The following is a 19,012-nucleotide window of genomic DNA, read 5'->3' on the forward strand; positions in this document are numbered from 1 at the left end:
TAAAAGTTGGTAAAATTTTTTACCCAAGAATAAACAGAAGGAATGGGCACGTTATGTGATTTTCATTATATTTCAGATGCTATCTTCCTAAAGTCCAAACTCTTAGCAATAAATTGCAACCAGTAGCTCTTTAACACATCTGCTTCCCTTTTAAGAACTGTTAGCTTTCAACATGAAGAAGGCAAGGTAATAATTATTTCTGGCAGCAAATATGTGTTCATGCAATTCTTACCTGCCCCCCTTTAGGCTGGTATTTGATGTTGTCTGTTGATCCGATTTTGGATTTGACATTCTTCAGGTCTGGCAGTGGTTGGTTTATAAGCCGAAGCTGTTTGGGAGTCGCAGGAGATTTTGGAGGAGTACGTATGATGGCGACCTTCTTCTCACTCGGCACCAAGATGGCAGACTTGGGCGTTCCTGGTGTGTGAGGGGTCCTGGGATAGCTAGGGGTTCCAGGAGTGCCTGGTGTGCGTGAAGAATAACTTGGTGGGGTGCCAGGAGTGATGGCAGTAGACCCAGGGGTAGTGGGTGTTGAGGTACCACTTTTTCCTGCTCTGCGAATTGGCTCTGACCCTGTATTAACAAGCAAGACCAAAACCAAACCAGAGTCAGACAATTCGCCTCAAAACATCCCTCTTCCCATAGATTGTTAGAAGTCATAATATGTTTCATTTCTAAGGTATTTAGAAACAATTATTGTAATGATCACTAGAGTGCTCAAGAAGCTGAGAGTCTCGTTTCTGAAATCAGGTGCATAACTCAGTGGCATTCTTTTGAACACGCATTGCCATCAACACAAAGAAAAAAACCTGATTTTTTTTTCTGATTTGTTCTCCTTAATTTTCATTATAAATGTGTCAAAAACTATTTTCTACTTGTGTGACTATTAAGGCATATGGATCTGCCTTTAGTTGGAAAAGAATTTACTCTTAGTGTTGTATGCAGACCCATATTTACTGAAGATTCCTTGAATGATATGTAGATCATTCATTCCTCTATGTAGTAAATCCATTCTGGGATCCAGGTGAACATACAATATAGAACCACGTATTTAGGACACATAGTTTCGGTCCGTATAGAAAGGTCTGCATTTCAATATTCTATCCTTATATTGAGGAACACTATGAGGTATATAAATGTGTTTATGGAAGCTGTCAGACATTGCTCTACTATATCATGTATTCTTTTCATAAGGAAAATCATCTCAGTGCTTCAAACAAACAAACAAACAAAAAAAGTCTATTTCTTGCCTTAGAAACTTGGGATGTCCCAGTATATTCCCATCGAGCCTCGTACCTGACTGTGTTTTCTCCTCTGTTTTCATCACTAGTTTGGCAGTTTGGTGTTAAATCCAAGACCCCGTTAATTATACAGGATCTGAGATGCATTTCTTTGCCTCAAATTGAGCTCAGCCTCCTATTATTATTTTACCCACCCCCCATTTTCCTACACTATGTTTCTTTCATCTTTTGAATGTGCTTTGAATGATATTTCAAATACCTTTCTGAAAGAATGATAGAAATAAGAATGCAACACCTTATAAATTTCAAAGCACTTATGTGAATATCAACCAACTGATAACCAAACACGCACAATACGGTTCTTAGGGGCAGCTCTTATTATTCCTAAGAAATGAGAATATTGAGGCTCATTCACCCAGATGCTACTAACGTCTAAGCCAGATACAATATTTAGCCCCTGAGGATTTACATTTCTAAGCATGCAAATTTCATTTATAACATATTTTATAGAAAAGGGATAATTTTCATTTTTTTTTTACTGCTGATTAAGTAAAAAAATCAATGAATCTTCTGAAATTTTGTAGAGAATAAATACACAACAATTTTAAAGCCACTGAAGTGAAAGGAATCTTAGAGGTCACCTAATGCAATTGCTCATAAATATAGGAAGTTCTTTCTGAGAAGTGGACAGGTAATCTTTGCCTAAATATTTATAAGATGTGAGCTCAGGAGAGCTTTTTAGACAATTGTGATCTATGGAAAATGTAAATCTACCCATTGCTATAGGTTCTATCTCCTGGAGAAACACAGAACAATTGTACTTCTTTCAGTGAACAGTTTTCACATATCAAATGAAAGTGCCCTGTGTCGTCTTGATTTTCTAACACAGGGCACAAGATAGTTAGATTCTTCAACTGATAATATGAAATGGGATATGAGAAGTCTAAAGTGAGAAATTAGCATGTGTTCTGTGATTTTTATTGCTTTTCACAAGAATTTCAAGACTAGGATGATACAACCACATCCAACTTGGAATTTTGTAACTTCCATGTCCTGGTTTGTTATGGACTAAGTTTTCAATGTAGATGTCTGTCTCTAAGTCTGTCTGAATACTTTCACCAGAAACATTATTTCTTTCTCAAATATTTTCTCTATTACTTCACCAGTTTTGAATAGCTCAGATTTTCTGGGGAGAGGGATCGTCCCTGTATTTTTTGCCATTGTATCTAGCCCTGGTGACTTTCATGTGAGCTGAATACAGTAGGTAGGCAACATTTTTAAAAAAATAAAATGTATTGAATTCAGAATTCATCAAAGTGTGCTGAGGGGTTTTTTGACTTCATGGAGACTGAACTGAAGCAATATTCTGGATGTGAATAACAATTTTTACTATATGAAATAATTTTTTCTAAACTTCCGAGGAGTCATTTCCATACTTGTAGAAAACACTTTAAGCTTCATAAAAGGAGGTTTTGTGTTACATCTGGAGAAAGAGGATAAACTACAAATATTAAGGCCTTCACACTGCTGTTCAATATATATGATCAATTTTTATTGTAATAAATTTGTTCTTATCATCAAAACAATAAATTTGAATGTTTCCTATTTGTTCTGAACTTGAAGAGGTTAAATCTAAGATCTGAAACAACTTTTAAGATATTTATTTACAAGTTACTTGATTAAACTGTGCTCTTATTTATCTTGTCAACTCCTCAGTGACAATGGATTTCCTTCCTCTTGGGTGGATGAGCTTCCTGCACAACATTGTTTCCTTCAAATCTTTTCAATAGCTGCACAAAATGTTAGAACATCCCTGTGTACCACTAAGGGGGTGGTAGGCACGTAGAAGTGGGCAGAGTGCTTGCTCTTCCAATCATCTTTATGCCTTTCAGCTATTGGTATATAGAGGTAAGACAGACCCTATGTTTTAAAATGATCAACGTGTCAGTTATGTTCACTATCAAATAATACAATGCAAAATGCTTGTAAACATCAGTAAATTTAAAAAGTCAAAATAGAATTGGTGCTGAACATTTAATGAATCAATTCATATACAGATACACTTTAAAAGGCAGAACACAGTGGTTTGAAGAAGTAGATTTATGGAGAAAGTGCCATTTTGCTTTTATAGCAACAAATACAAGCATAATTCAAGATGTTCTTTTGGAGAGTACTTGGTATCTTTGTCTTGTCTCATCATCCTTGGGGTTATTAATGATGTTCAATTTCAACTCTAGATATTTAAAGTCTCTTCCCTGGAAAGTACTAAATCTTAAATGCCCTCCCTGCTAATTCATTTAAATAATTTATTTTTGCTATGATAAAATAATTTTTGTGATTTCAGTGTTCTTAGCACATATTTCAAAGGATGCTAATACTCTAGGAAACTAAATAATGTTGGACACAATTACTCTTATTACAGTAAACACTTTTCTTGTAGGCCAAAACACTGTTTAAATGCCAATAGTCATATTTAAGTGGGTCAATTATTATTAAAATAAGTGTTGAAGCCAACTATAATGTGATAGTGGTAGCAATTTCCACCATTTTAAAATGGTTTTTAAATGACACAGACACTCTCCTCCAAATAATTCTACAGAGCAGTTGTCTAGTACTATTTCTTCTAAATCAATATAGAAAAGACATTAAGACTTCAGGCTGTGAAGTTATCAGCAGACTGAAAACCAAATTCAACCACTTACTAGCTGTGAAGCACTGGACAACTTACCCTCTGTAGAGGGTCAGTTTTCTCATCAGTAGATTGAATTGAGTTTATTAATACCTACTCATTGGTTTTGCTAATTAAATTTAGTGACAATGTATCTTAAGAGTTTAGTATCTATATGTGCTCAATAACTGGTAGCTATTTTGGTTGCAACAGAAAAATACTTATGGAAGTAATTTGAATCTATGCTTTACTAGATAGTTTGCCACAATGCAACATATAAATGTGTAATGATTGGAGCATTATATAAACTGTTATAATTGCCAATCAGTTCATGAATGGGCCATCAATCAAGATAATTTAAAACTATTGCATAGACTATACTATATTTATATCTCATTTGGAATGCAAATTTTTAACGAGTTGAACAGGATCCTAAGTTTTGATTGTTGACTTTCTAGTTCGATTTTATGACTTGGAAATCTAATAAGTGTTAAGCTTTTATACCTGTATGTTTTTAAAAATCTTTGACTTGGTTTCTACATTGATCATTCTTTAGAATTTTCGTTTTTGCGCTAAATTTGAAGCAAAAAGGAAAATATATTCTTAGAGAAATAAGTTTATCTCAGTCTTAGATAATAGGGTAATATGTTACCATTTCCTCTATCAATTGTTTTTACTCAAACAGCTATTTTGCGGCCATCTACATTCTGGATTTTCTGATTCTTAGGGCAAATATAATCTAGTCTTAATGCATGTTTTATTTTTACAAATTAAAATATAAATATAAGTGCTATTCCACTTAAAGGATTTAAAAAGTGCTTAAAAAGGAAGTCAAATCAAAATAAACCTACTGGTGGTCCGCCGTGCTGAAGAAGAGAGAGAACTGTTGAGAGAGAAGGAGTTCTCATCTCTGTCTCCTGATACACCTCGGCGAGGAGGAAGAATGGAGGAAGGTCTTGGGAGAGAAGAGCGCTTTTCTGGGCTCTTGGTTACTCCATCCTGATTGGAGAAAACAAAAAGGACATTGGGTTCTTGTAAGTCTTTAATTTATACGAAGTGATATTGATTTTGCTATTTTCTTCCTGTGCTGATAGATGAATTTCTTTTAATACAAACTACTGGATTTCATATATTTATAAGCATTTCTACTTTAGAACTTAGAAAGAGTGTATAGTTGCCTAGATGTTTTATAAAAATACATTATTTTGGAGTTCTGATAACTGAGTTCAAGTTCTAAATGATAATTGGGTAAAATAAATGTACTCAAGCAATCTTCAGCAAATTACTAATTTTATTGAAAAATCTTCATTAGCATGATAATTTATTAATCAGAAAGGACTGAGAGTAGCTCACTGCATGCATAATATTTCTAACAATGACCACTACCATATATTGTGCATGTATGTGACAGGAACTCTTTATAGTTTACATTCTTTTATGATTTGTTTCTCACCACAGAACATGATACATGATAAAGCTGAAGAAACAGGTTTAATGAATTTATGTAATTGTTTCAAGACAATTGAGTTGGTAGATGTCAAGAGATAGTATTAAACCCTGATGTATATGATGTTAAGTTTCAATTGTCTATTATATTCTATACAATATAATTTGTTATTATTGTACTGTGCAATATTATTTCTTATATATTATATATAATATATTTTGTAAGTTTGCATTTGATATTTTACCAGATAATCAAACCATCAATTAATAATGGGAAGCATATCCAGAAAAAGACATTTTCTACATTTAAAAAATAGGTATACTATTTATCAAAATTTTAAATTTGTATCTGTTTTTAAAAGGGCCTACTGTTTATGTGTCAAATACTTCAGAACGTAAAGTATTTGCTTTCATACACTTCCTGAATTAGGTTCTATAACATAATCTCCCAAATTCTATTTCTTTCTGCACCTTTCACTGACCTGCTGCCTTACCTTGTTCCCTGATTTTGAGTATGGCAAACGGTCTGTGGAGCCTGCTGAGGTGGGCTGCATTAATAAACTGTCAGAAAATGTAGCCCTTTTAGTCGTGCTAGGGCAGGCTGAGCTGTATCTTGGGGACTTTGTGCTACCCTGTAAAGCAGGAATCTTTGACAAGGTAGAATTCTAGCCATGAAAGAAAACAAACAAAAGCACAAAATAAACCAAACTATGAAGTAAAAGGAAAATAAAAAAAGAAGTATAAACGTATAAGAAACTCAAAGTCTTTTTAATAAGAACACATGATAAATGGTTATAATCAATGATAGAGATGTGTACTTAGATGAGATTTTCATTGAACAGCTCTCTTTAGCCAAAACTAACTTAATAATAGTCATAGAAAAATATCTGTTATAAGAAAACCAAATATCACATGTTCTCATTTATAAGTGGGAGCTAAACACTGGGTACACACGGACATAAAGATGGCAACAATAGACACTGGGGACTCCAAAAGTGGGGGAAGGACTGAAAAACTTCCTATTGGGAACTATGTTCACTATTTGGGTGATGGAATCAATATAAGCCCAAACCTCAGCATCACGTAATATACCCTTGTAACAAGCCTGCACATGGACACCCTGATTAAAAATAAAATAAAAAATCTGTTATGTAAATAAGACACATAAATAATGCTAAACCATTTTATTTTCTAGTAACCAGGTCTAGAATAGTTATCCATGTTTATTATTTATTATTTGCTCCTCTTTACTTCCAAATGTGATTGTTTATGTTTGGTACATAGTAAAGACCCAGTGGATAATTGTTGAATAAATGATGAATGGGTGGATGGATAGATAGAAGGACAGAAGAAAGAATAATGTTGCTTAGATACGAAGGAATTAGCTTTGTGAAATCCTGAGACCAAAGTAAGTCTCTCTTTTTTAAAAAACAGAATAAGCCTTAATATAGAAAGAATGTTACAAGTGACTAGCAAAACTCTCTTTTTGCTGGTTTAAAAAATAATGCTGATTGCTTAAATTTTGTTTTTTAAAAAATGATTCTATACATAGTTCTCTCATTTAAGGATAATGTAGATAAAATATTCTTTTTGGATTCTATGTATATAGTCTCTAATTAATTCACAGGTTTTATACTGATAACACATTTGGAAATATCTTTCAATATCCTAACTGCTGGAATTATTCCTTTAATAAATACAGCCTTCAAGGTATACATATAATCCATATATTAATCATGTTTCAAGAGCTTTAGAACAAGATATATTTGAGGCCTAATGAAAAAAAGCATTTTTAAAGATTGAAAAAACTTATTTTCAGGTAATCTACACTGACTTCAACAGAAAATTTTCAGAGTTTATATATAATTGGTTCATTTTATAACTAAAAGACATACTGTGAACTAAGTTATACCACAGAACTAAAAACATTTTTACGCAAAGACTGCATGATGTGTTATGAATTCTAAAAAGGAAAGTCAGGACTGAAAAGATTGCCAATAAAAATCATGACTTAATTTACAGGTGTTGATAATCCCTGGGGAGACTGGCTGCAAGTATAATTGGGAAGGATGTATGACTTTTGGAGAAAGCTATGCCAGCATGCCATACATCTCATGGGTGACTGTTAAAAATATAGATAAGTATGACAAAGCCAAGGAGATTATTATCTTCAAATAATTAATTTGATCTGTTACAGAAATGACAGATAAAACTGAGATTTTTATCTCAAGTTTTAACCTCTGGAGCTACAACAGAGACATAAGTATTTACAGACTATAAAAATCACTTCTTGTTTTATAGACCCAGTATCTTGAGTGGGAAGTGTAATTGGGTCAGCACAAGTCATTCTTTTTTGATTGATGCTACCCACAAAAGAGTGAATTTCAAAAGTGTGATATAGAAGAGAAAAATAAATTGGATTGCTTGTAGTTAAGAAAGACAACTACTAATGCTAAACAAACAACAGAAAACCCCAAGTGAAATGCAGGATTATGGGTGGGTCTGGTTCCTAATAAAGAGCAATTTAAAAAATCATCACAGGAATCCCATAAATATATATACCTAGTATGTACCCATAGAAAAAACATTTTTAGGTTAAAAAAAGTGAATCTAAAAGAGCATACAACTACAAAAAACAATCAGAGAACTGTTCTGATGGATAGACTGAATATTAGAGCTAAATCAAATAAAAGTTACTTGGGGTTTTAGAAAACTTATAGGACAAGGATATCATATTAGGAAGGAAAAAAGGCTAATAAATGAGAAAAAAAGAAAGAATGAAGGCCTAATTTTTCTTCAGAAAGACAAGATTGGCATTTACAAGGAAAAAAGTTTGTTTTGTGTCAGATGATGCCTATGGTTCTGTTCCAAGTGCTGATTCTATCGAGTTACTCAAAGACCAAGGGGCTTAAAAATTTCCTAAAAATGTTCCAAATTATGTCAACCTAAAGGAGGAAAGGTCAGACTTATTTTTTATATCTGCTCCTGAAAACTTCCACCATTCAGTTAATTAAAATAATAGCTAACAACTATTACCATTTATTAAATGAATGCTATGTTCTAAGCATTATACTGCATACTGTTTTATAACATTATTACATTTAATTTTTATAACTAACTCATGATACAGGAATTTTGTCCTCCCCTTTATTTTTAGAAAATTACGAAATAGGAAGAAAAGGATCATATAACTAAAAGATGTTCAAGATTTGAACATGGTCTGCTCCATAGCACTATGGCTAACCACCATAAATCATTAATTAGGAAACAGAAGGTAAAGAGATACAAATCTTGAAATCACAATGTGTTTATAATAAAGCCTAATATTTACCAAAGCAATAAATGAACTTTGTTTCTTGCCATATGTTCAGGAATATATCTGATACATTTGTATAAAAATCAAGTATCATCTTTTATCAACGTAAAACCCCTCAGGTTCAAAATCAAAGATTTGGCTGCCACAGGAAATGAATCACTACTTTTCATAATAAATAAAAGTGGAAGTGTAAAATCTTACTGGTTTTTAGAAGGGTAAACTAAGAATTGTGATTTACATATTATATATGTTTGCTCAGTCTCAGAACGTTGTTACAAGCTACTAATTAATATCATTCACATTATTTGTTATAATTTTAGGATTTCATTAGTAGCCTTTTAATTTTTTTCTTTCAATCATAAAGGAGTGAAAATACTTCATGTTGGCTTTGGTCATTAAAATATAGTTAATAATATAAAAATAAAATTCACAGAAAAAAATAGAAAAGATTTATAAATATATGAAGAAGTTAACACCATTAATACAACCAAAATAAATCTTTAAAATAATAACATATGCCATCTCCATAATTTGGCAAATATAGAACAATATAAAATACGTGGTAATAATAATGGATATGAACACTCTTCTTATACAGAATGTATAAGTGGGTAGAACCTTTCCAGAGGGCAATTTGACAATATGTAGCAAAAACTTTAAATATAAACATTTTTCTTTAATTTCACTAGTAGAAAATTATCTGAAGGAAATGGCACACAAACGCATTTATGAACTGAACTTAGCCAAAAAGTTCTCTACAGTAATATTGTTAAAACAACAACAAAAATTCTAAAAGTCAAATAATAGGAAATTAAGTATATCATTGCAAATAAATAAAATGCAGTATTATGTAGTCATTAAAACTTACAAAATGTTCAACGACATGGAAGTACATTTACTGTTGAATTTAAAAATTGATACACAGTGTTCTCATTTCTGTTGTTAAGCCTATAAATTTATAGAAAAAAATTAAGATTTTACACCAAAATGATAACTGTGTTTATCTTTATGATAAGGGGATTATAATTGATTTATACTTCCTTCTGCTTGTGTACAATGCTTCATTTGGTCATATTTTTATTTTGCAACAAAAACAATGAAAGTGTATTATAAAATATAGTTACTGTTGGTTATATGGTTTAATTTGATTCTATGAAAAGTAAATAAATTGGACTTCCTTACTTTTGCCATATCATTGTCCTGCTTTCTATGTTTCTGTCTTACTAGTAAGGAAGCAGTCCAGCTGTGTCCTCACCAATTACCATTATATGCCATCCCAGAAGACGTTAATCCTTCCATGCCTGGATGCCACGGAGAATCTTCTGGGTGAGTGAACTATTTAAAATGACTTTTAAGAGTAAATATTTAAACAATATCAAAAGTTATTCCGATGTTGCAGCTAATACCAAAGGAACTTCAAATGAAGAACAAGGAAAACTTTTTTTACTCACAGAGACTTTGTCCTTTGCCTGTTTAAATACACTGGGAGCCAGAGCTGATTCCCCACCTGCTGCTGTTGAAAATAAAAGACAAACAACCCCAAATTTAGTCTCTAAAAACTCATAAATGCAGTTTTAAATACCTTTAGGATATTCTGTTGTGTCAACAGACTAATGCAAAGCAAAAGTTTGCTTATTCTGAGACTCAAATTCAATAACTCAAGTAACCTGAATAGCAATAACATAGCATGTGGCTCCAACTATACTGTGTGCTAATTAATATAACCCATTGTCTACCAAAGCACAGATAAGCACACCAAATAATTTTTCTATTGATTACCAATGTATCTTTGAGTCACTAGTATGTAAGGATAGATCCTTTAGAACAGAAGTTACAGAATAGCAATGTGAATGTTGCAAAGTTTAAGAGAAAGAACATTGACTGGTTTCTGGGGTTCGCATGATATACAGAAGGGGGCTCATAGAGCTTTCCAAACCCTCTTCTTGTTCTGGAAGCCACTGGCATACCTATAGATATTTCAGTATTTTACATTTCAAACTGTCATGATGTCATGATCAGCCAACCCCTTTCCCTTTGCATCCCTTCATTTCACAAAATGAATGACATACTTGTTTGATGTGAAAATGCCACATGAGAAGGGAAGAAAAATAGCTTGTCAAGAACAGAAAACACGAGAGAAAATTTAAGTTCAGTAAATACAGAACATGTTCTACACATGCACTTCCTGTATGAAATTATTACCACATCTGTTACTGTTGTTTCTCTTGCTGCTGTTTTATGCTTCTGGTTTCAATTTTAAACTCCATTATCTCTAGCACATTTTGGTTGATGACTTACCTGAGGTGGCTTAGCTCTCATGATTTAAAACCATCCTTTGTGGTTTGGAAAACCATCTATGTTTGAAAATTGGGCTTAGAAGATAAAATAATCAAGCTTGTGTGTTTATTCCTCCTTAATTTTCATTCATAAAACAGAAACCCTCAGAAAAAAAATATGTATCCTTATAAGCCCTCTGAATAAGTTCCAAAAAGGTATTTTATGACATGTACAGTTCTGACACAAAAATAATAACTATCTACAATATGCTTTATGCCATGTAGGACTAGCTAGTGAGATTTTTCAGATTCTAGGACTTATCGTTTTTAAGGAAGCAGTAAAAATGATGCCTTCCTACTACCTCTGTAACATAACTCAAACTCTTGAGACACGTATAGCTTGCTTCAAACCAATGACACCTATATCTGATACATGTGTTCTCCTTAACATTAGACCAGAATAAAGGAAAATCTTAATTAGTTCAAAGATTTTAAATTTCTTTCAAAGAATGAATAAAAACACCATTTACTTTAAATGTAGTAAATTGCATATCAATGACATGTAAACACTTTACTAAACCATTTTACATTTTCTCTAAAATTCCACAATCCTGATGACATCTTTCATCCTCTTCAGGTAGGTTATAGAGTTTTTATGCTAAATCAAGAGATTCTGCTTGCCCAAGCAATTTTGCTATTAAGTTAAATGAAGCTATTAATTTGCTATTGAGTTTAATGAAGTTCTAAGTTTAATGAAGCTAAAAACCTGAGAAAATGAACTGAGGTGTGTCATGTTAATTTCTAACTCCTAACTTCAGAGATATTCTTCATCCTGAAGCTTTATCAAGGTTTGCATATATACAAGCCTTCCATTTTCCAATTCGGCCTTAGATTCTTGTTTTTGAAGGAAAGCACATGATATGATTTCTAGATGAAGAACACAAATACAAAATACTTGGAATTTTCAATAACTAAAATAAAACCATCAATTACCTTGATTTTCTCTTTCTCACAAAGGCTAATGTTCCTTTTAACCTTTAAAACCATCCGAAGATTTATATAGAGGCACTGATGATGTACAATGGAAAGAAAAACATTCTTTTCTGATTTAGCGATCTGTCATTTTGTAGGCTACAAGCATGCCACTTAATAAACTCTAAAATTAAATATACTGTAAGATTATCCTAGTATAATTAAACATATAAAATAAATACTTTGCACTGAAATTTAGAAAAAAGTTGGCATTACAGATATTTGTAGGGGTTTTTATGATGGTTTCCAACATGTTTTATTTCTTTGTTTTATCAGTTTTATAAACTTAGGAAAAAATATGTATTTGAAGAAGAGAAGTGAGTAGACAGCAGGCTGGGCGCGGTGGCTCACGCCTGTAATCCCAGCACTTTGGGAGGCCTAGACAGGTGGATCATGAGGTCAGGAGTTCAAGACCAGCCTGGCCAAGATGGTGAAACCCCATCTCTACTAAAAATATATATACATATATAAATTAGCTGGGTGCACACCTGTAATCCCAGCTACTCAGGAGGTTGAGGCAGAAGAACTGCTTGAACCCAGGAGGCGGAGGTTTCAGTGAACCGAGGTCGCGCCACTGCACTCCAGATTGGGTGACAGAGCGAGACTCTGTCTCAAAAAAAAAAAAAAAAAAAAAAAAAAAAAGTAGGTAGCAAAGTAAAAATAAACTGAAGTTTATTTCTAACTTAAGTTCCTCCAAAAAGGAAGAGTTTTCGCTTCAAATTTTTGAATACTAAATTATATAGAAAAGTTGAGTAGTTTGGATCCAACATATTTAAGAAAATGTCCATGACACAAGGTCAGCTAAGAGATGTAGTTTAGTAGAGTGAAAACCTTGTTAATTTTGGATATGAGGAATAAAATCTGATATAATTACCAGAAAATTTTGTTTTCTTTTTTTTTTTTTCCAACAAAAGCAAAGTCATAGTAATTTTGTAAACCACAATTTCACTTCCTGGCTTGCTTTTCATTTTCAGTATCTAAATCACTACACATTCTTGGTGGTTTTCAATAAATTCATCAACATCAGTAACAGATTTGGCAGTAACAATGTAGAAAATAGGACAAATATTTATGGGTTTAAGCATGAGAGGGATAAATAAGCAAAATAATGAGAATGCATACCACAGTTAAATTCATCGCCATCGTCTAACCAAACACACAGAATGAAAATAGGAATCCCCAGAACGTGACACTAGAGCACAATGCCAAGATACAATCACGCACTGTTATGTCTGAGCATGACAAAGAAACAGATGGTCATGACCTTTTCTGTAAGGAGGGGGAAAAAAAGAATAATGATACAAGACACTTAATAGCAAATTTTTCATAACTGCTGAGATTCTTGGAAGAAAAACAAAATGAAGAAGCTGCTACAGTAATGAGATTTAAAAAAAAATACATGTCTATGTTTGCCAGTCACATTGCAGAATTGAACAGTCACCTGTGGTTTTCCGCTTAACACAGGAGAGATGAGTTGGTCTAGTATATTTGATAGCAGGTTTTAAAATGAATTTCCTGGAGGGAGAGTGGGCCTGAACTTCTGTTTTTTTAGCAAGTTCAGCCTTCTTATAAACTGCTATGAATAAGAAAACACAAAAAGCATACCATCAGGAAAAAATAAACACTTGGAGCAAAACCGAACGAAATTTTATAAATAATTAGTTACCACTGTTAGGCAGTTCTTCTGCAAAAAAGTAATAATGAATTACTTCAAAAACATTTTTAAAGAAGTGATTGTTAAATGAACCTTTTTTCCTTCTCACTTCATCTCTGGAGACTGTGCTAGGTTCCTTTTTAGCTACTTTTCTTTCAGGAGTGGAAATTCTGCCTCTCCCGGTTTTAAAAGGCTTTTCTTTTCTATGTTTCTCAAGAGATGATCTCCGAGCTTCCTTTTCAGCTTTCTCCTCTTTAGGAATAGTTTCTAACTGTTCTGTCATGATGCTCCTATCATCATCTGTGGATCAAAGCAAATCATGACAACAACAACAACAACAACAACAACAGTGAAAACATTAGTAACAAGTGTACAAAATCCTTTGTATATTTAACAAAATGCAAAACAAAGAGATAAAGAGGTATTTTAAAATGTTTAAGTGAAAAAAAAATCCCATAAGGTTATTGTGTTTGAGTTGAGAGTAGAAAATTTAAAAAAAATAATAATAATGCACACCTTGAGTGTCCACCCAGAGGCTGTCAGCGTCCATGATGGAGTCGTCAATGGTGGTCTCGTCTTTGTAATCGTCATAGGTTTCTGTCTTATATTCAGAAAATGCAACCTCTTCTCTCTCAGGGGAAGCTGGAGCCTCTGGGGAACCATCTTTGGGTTCTGCCTGGGCTTCAGCTGCCTCTTCTACTTCAAACTCTTCTTCGTCATGAGGAGATGGTCTCCTTTCCACCTCAGGCTGCTCTAGTGCTGCAAAACGCACGCTGTGGGACCCTGACTCCCCTTCATCAGTTGTGGTTTGCACTACAGTGATGAAATCATCCTCGATGGTCACAACAGACTCAATCACTCCTTTGTGTTCACCTGGGCAGGTCTCCACAAATTCCTCCCTGGCACCTGAGACACCCAGGTCAGTAATCTGAAGGGTGTCTGAGCGGAAGAGCAGTTTATCATATTCTCCCTGGGCTTCTATCTCTTCTTCCTCACTCTGAATCTCTGCTGGTTCAGATATGATTGCTTCATGCAATGGCTCTGCAACATCAGAAGGCGTGATGGATATATCTGGGGTCTCTTTGCTTTCTTCTTTTGGCCCCTGAATAAATTCCATCTGGACATCAGCTCTCTCATCTGTGGCTAAATCAGCCTCTGAAACAGCAGGTGGGCAAGGTATTTCCACCGACAGTTTGACAGCAATCTCATCTTGAATTAGAGATGATTCTGGAGATGTTTCCTTCTTGCCCTCATCAGCTTTCAAGGACTCCATGGTAAGACTTTCATGCTCACCACTAGACTCATAGGACTCCTCCTTGTCTACAGCCTCCTGGTGCACCAAGTCAGGCTTGGCCACCTTCTCTTTGACTTCTGTCTCACTAACTTTGATGCCTTCTTTCATGTGGCCAGACTCGACACCCATAAATGCATCTACCTCCTGCGGTGCTTTGGATGAGGGGGTCATGTCCTGTGTAGCCTCAAGTTTTAGCTCTGTTGTCCTTCTATCATCTATGTTTAGCCCTGAAGCCATCTGTCCAAAGTCACTAATTTTAACATCTAGTTGACCCTGGACAGCAAAATCCAGACCTTGTTCCACCTTTTTGGATGATTCTACCTCAGCTACCTCTGGCACTGAACTAAGACCCTTCTCCGCTTTCTCAGAGGATGCATCTGTTGGTATTGACAAATCTTTGGCCAAAGCTTGCTCATAGGTTACTCCTAATCCGAATGTTTCTACTTCATCACCAGCCTCTTCAGTTTTCTTGGCATGTTCTTTTGAATCAGTATGTTCTTCACTTTTTTCTATTACAGTATCCAACCTATCATTAGCTTTCTTCTCTTGGTCAAACTCCTTACTCAGTCCTGATTTGTCATCAGAGATATGCGCGGATGCTTCTTTGTCAACACTGAACTCATCTTTGACTCTTCCGGCTGCTGCCAGTTTCACTTCAATCAATGAAAGGTCTGTGGCCAAATCTCTTCGAACTTTATCATCAGTGCCTTCATAAAAGGAACCACTCTCCCCTGATAAATTCTCACTGTCTTGAACAGGTGACGGCAATGGGACTGTGTATTTATTGAACACACAGTAGCCCAGGTCTTCGAGCTGACTGTCCGTTTTTACAATGACATGGTTTTCATCAGTTACCGGGGGCAAACCAGTACGACTATCCTCAACCACAGTCTCTGATGGGACTGATTTCCTCCTGGCAACCTCAGCATCTGCACTCACAGAAGCCAGTCTTGACCTTGTGCCTGCCAGATCTAGCATTTCAGGCAGGTCCGGTGCCATGACAGTACCATTTTTGTAAAAATCTTTGGCTAGGAAAGGAGACTCACATGATGTCTCCACTTGAGTACTTTCTTCTCCGGTAGCTTTTACTTTCTCTATCTGTTCCTCCTCTTTGCTTTCTACAGGGAAGCAAGGGGCTTTCTCTAGTGCTGGTGTGGTGGCTGGAAGGTAATCATCCCCTTCATCCATACTTCCACTAGTGTTGGTTAGAATATCGGAAGCCAGAGGAGAAAGATCATGTCCCCGACCAAAGTTAAATCCAAGGGCTATGGAATCTAGGCAAGACATAGGCAAATTGATTGACATGCTTCTTTGTTCTATTGCAGACCTACCACCAAGTCCTAAACTCCTGCTGAGGGTCAAATCGTCCTTATTCTTACTGTGGAGGTCCCTTTTCTCTCCATACACTTTTGGATCAATAGTGAACATTCTTTCTTGAGGAGAACTGGGTTCTTCAGGTAAATCAGATGGATAACTCTGTGCGAGAGTGCTGTACCCTGTTTCTTGTGCTGGAGGACTGGGCTGGGGTTCTTTTCCTGTTTGAAACTCCTTGTCACCATTTTTATGCATGGGAGACATGGTATCAATAGACTCATGGACACTTTCTCTAGTGTCACTCAGTTCATAGTAATCACTGCCTGGCTCAATGCTTTTTGTTGCTTCTTCCTTCAAGGCAGATGTTTCAAAGTACTTGGACATTCCTGATTTATCTTCATAAAATGGCATGTCAAGCTCAGCTGATGTTGCAGCTCCAACCCCTTCAATCTTATCTTTGTCATCAACTCTCATTTCAAAAAGTTCCTGAATTGAGCTCTTTTCAATTAATGCAGATGGTTCGGTCATGGCTTTCTCCAGTGTTTTAGAGGTCATGGCTGAATCTGTAACTGCTTGCTCCAAACTTACAGGGAACGAGTCCTGTTCCGACATATCTGTGGTAGGCTCTTGGTCTTTCTGTTCTGAGAAAATATGCTCTGTGGAGGTCTGAATTATGCCTGCTTCTTCATCTGCAGGTTTTGGGGGTTTACTCTCTTTTGGCACAGCTTCTTTGTCAGAAATGGTGGTTTTTTCTTCAAGCTTCAGCTCAAGTTCCTTTTCAGTAAGTATAGGTTCCTGTCCACTGGGGGTGAAAGTATCTTTCTGCTGTACAGTCTCTTGATTTATGGCCTCCTTTTCTTCCTCTAAAACTTTCCCTGTAACATGTTCTTCTACAACTGGAATGTGAGCATCTTTGGGTAAGGTCATTGCCTCTGAGGGTGGTGCTTCTGCCGTTTTGTCAGGTTTATCCTCATAGGGCTCTTCAATGTTAAAACCATCTTTGGCAGTAGCTGGGCCACTGGTTTGTTGCAGAGATTTTTTGTCATCTGGCTGTAAAAAGGCAGGGGTGAAGGGTGATGTGTCTGTAACTATTTCATTCTTCATGACATCTAAAGGAAGAGTGAAGCTTCCACCTTGAAAGGGACTTGGCATGGGAGAATCAAATTGTTTCCCTTCCCATTTTGGGATATCATCAAATACGTCTTTTTCCCTCATGGGAGTCAGAGGGCCAGGAGATATTGGAGCAACTAAACCCCACTCATCCTTTTTTGCTTCTGTTGGCATTTCGATGAACCAGTCCTTTTGTTCTTTTGGAGTTGGAGGCTCTTTAGGGAGGTCAATGCCAGGTACTACAAGGCTTGGTTCTGTCTTCTGTTTCATGTCTTCCAGGCTGGCAACAAGAGTGTGCCCAAACAAAGCTGGGGGTGCTTTTTCTTCTTCTATGCCTTGCATGTCCCTTTTATCAGGGTAAGTTTTAGTTGTCTCTGGCTGAGAAACTAAGGCAGCATGTTTAAGGTCTTCACCAGGCTTACTTTGCTTCTCTGACTCCTCTTCCTTCGTGTCTAAAGGCTCAGCTGCAGAGGGAGTCAATTCCTGCTGATCATGGAACTCCATCTTCGAGGCTGTAAGTAAATCTGAAGTAATCGGGTTGATTTTTAAACAAATAATAGGCAAGTGCATTCAGGAAATAAGCTTAAAATTATATTTTGAAGTGATAAATGAATGGTAGAATAACAACAAAAATTATGGAACATGCAAGCATGCTACCCATGTAAAAATCAATATGAAAAGGTCAGGACTGAGATTTATGTGTACTATTACTAAAATGAACTCTGGTTATAAATTAATGTGCAAAGGAATTGTAAGAACAGTATATTTCTGGATATTCTTTTCTCTTTTTTATTTGTTTGTTTGTTTTTGTCTCTCCTAAACCTTATGTGATGTGTATTATAGAAGAAACGAAATTCATGTGCCTTCTATACATAAAGATTATAAGCTAATGAATATTGAGTAAGCAGCTAAGTTAGGGTACTGAAGAATATTTAGTAAGGACTAAATATAGATAAGACTTGATTTCTACTGAACATTTTCATTGGTTTTATCATTTAAAAGTGAATTGGTAGGCTATGGGCAGAGGGCCAAGTAATGCACAATGATGTAATGTTAATAGTTTCAGTTAACTTGATCAACAAATGTCAGGGCCAATTCTTTAGGCATCCACAGGTTACTGGCATAAATTTTTAGAATTCATCTGAAATTAAATTTCAGAAATATAAGTAAATATTTGCTATCAATTTTATATGATATGACTTAAGAATTTACAAGCCAGTTTCTATCACATATTGAAAAATTTAAATTCCTAATCATTACTTAGTCTGTACGATAGATATAAGAAAATCTGAATTACACTGTTGATACTGGGAAGTCATGTGAGTAACAAACTTTTCAAAACAGTCAACTATTGAAATAACTTTATTCCCATGGTCATGACCTCAATCCCTGCAGCATGACCAACTGGTGAAGCATTGGCCAGTATCGGCTTTAGAGGTGCTCCACAGATATTAGATAACACATTTTTATAAAATAATAAAATTCAACCATCTCTAAAAGAGCAAGTGTATGGATCATCATTACCTTATATACTTATGTGTCCTGTTGTAACAATAGAAAAAAAATACTTTATGAACTTCTAATAAAGGTTAGATGAATGAAAACTCAAGAGATATGGGGATGATCAGAAGGGTTGGCTGCCATGGGGAGAAAATGATATG

The 19,012-nt window shown here is 35.0% G+C and overlaps 1 protein-coding gene across 31 annotated transcripts in view; it reads right to left on the minus strand.

The window, feature by feature from the left end:
• The window catches only part of MAP2 (microtubule associated protein 2), a 310,528-nt gene that overhangs the window by 25,013 nt on the left and 266,503 nt on the right, over positions 1 to 19,012 (minus strand). For 9 of the 31 annotated variants that reach the window (XM_050752606.1, XM_050752604.1, XM_050752607.1 and 6 more), the window contains 7 exons: positions 14,150 to 17,875; positions 13,727 to 13,933; positions 13,421 to 13,555; positions 10,123 to 10,184; positions 5,850 to 6,020; positions 4,761 to 4,908; positions 233 to 573 (listed from right to left, as the gene is read on the minus strand). In XM_050752606.1, coding sequence (XP_050608563.1) covers positions 233 to 573; positions 4,761 to 4,908; positions 5,850 to 6,020; positions 10,123 to 10,184; positions 13,421 to 13,555; positions 13,727 to 13,933; positions 14,150 to 17,875 — 4,790 coding nt within the window. The remainder of the gene's footprint in view (positions 1 to 232; positions 574 to 4,760; positions 4,909 to 5,849; positions 6,021 to 10,122; positions 10,185 to 13,420; positions 13,556 to 13,726; positions 13,934 to 14,149; positions 17,876 to 19,012) is intronic. The other 22 variants (XM_050752630.1, XM_050752628.1, XM_050752622.1 and 19 more) reach the window with 8 other exon arrangements.

This window comes from Macaca thibetana, chromosome 12, assembly GCF_024542745.1.
Source record: "Macaca thibetana thibetana isolate TM-01 chromosome 12, ASM2454274v1, whole genome shotgun sequence".
NCBI classification, from domain to species: domain Eukaryota; kingdom Metazoa; phylum Chordata; class Mammalia; order Primates; family Cercopithecidae; genus Macaca; species Macaca thibetana.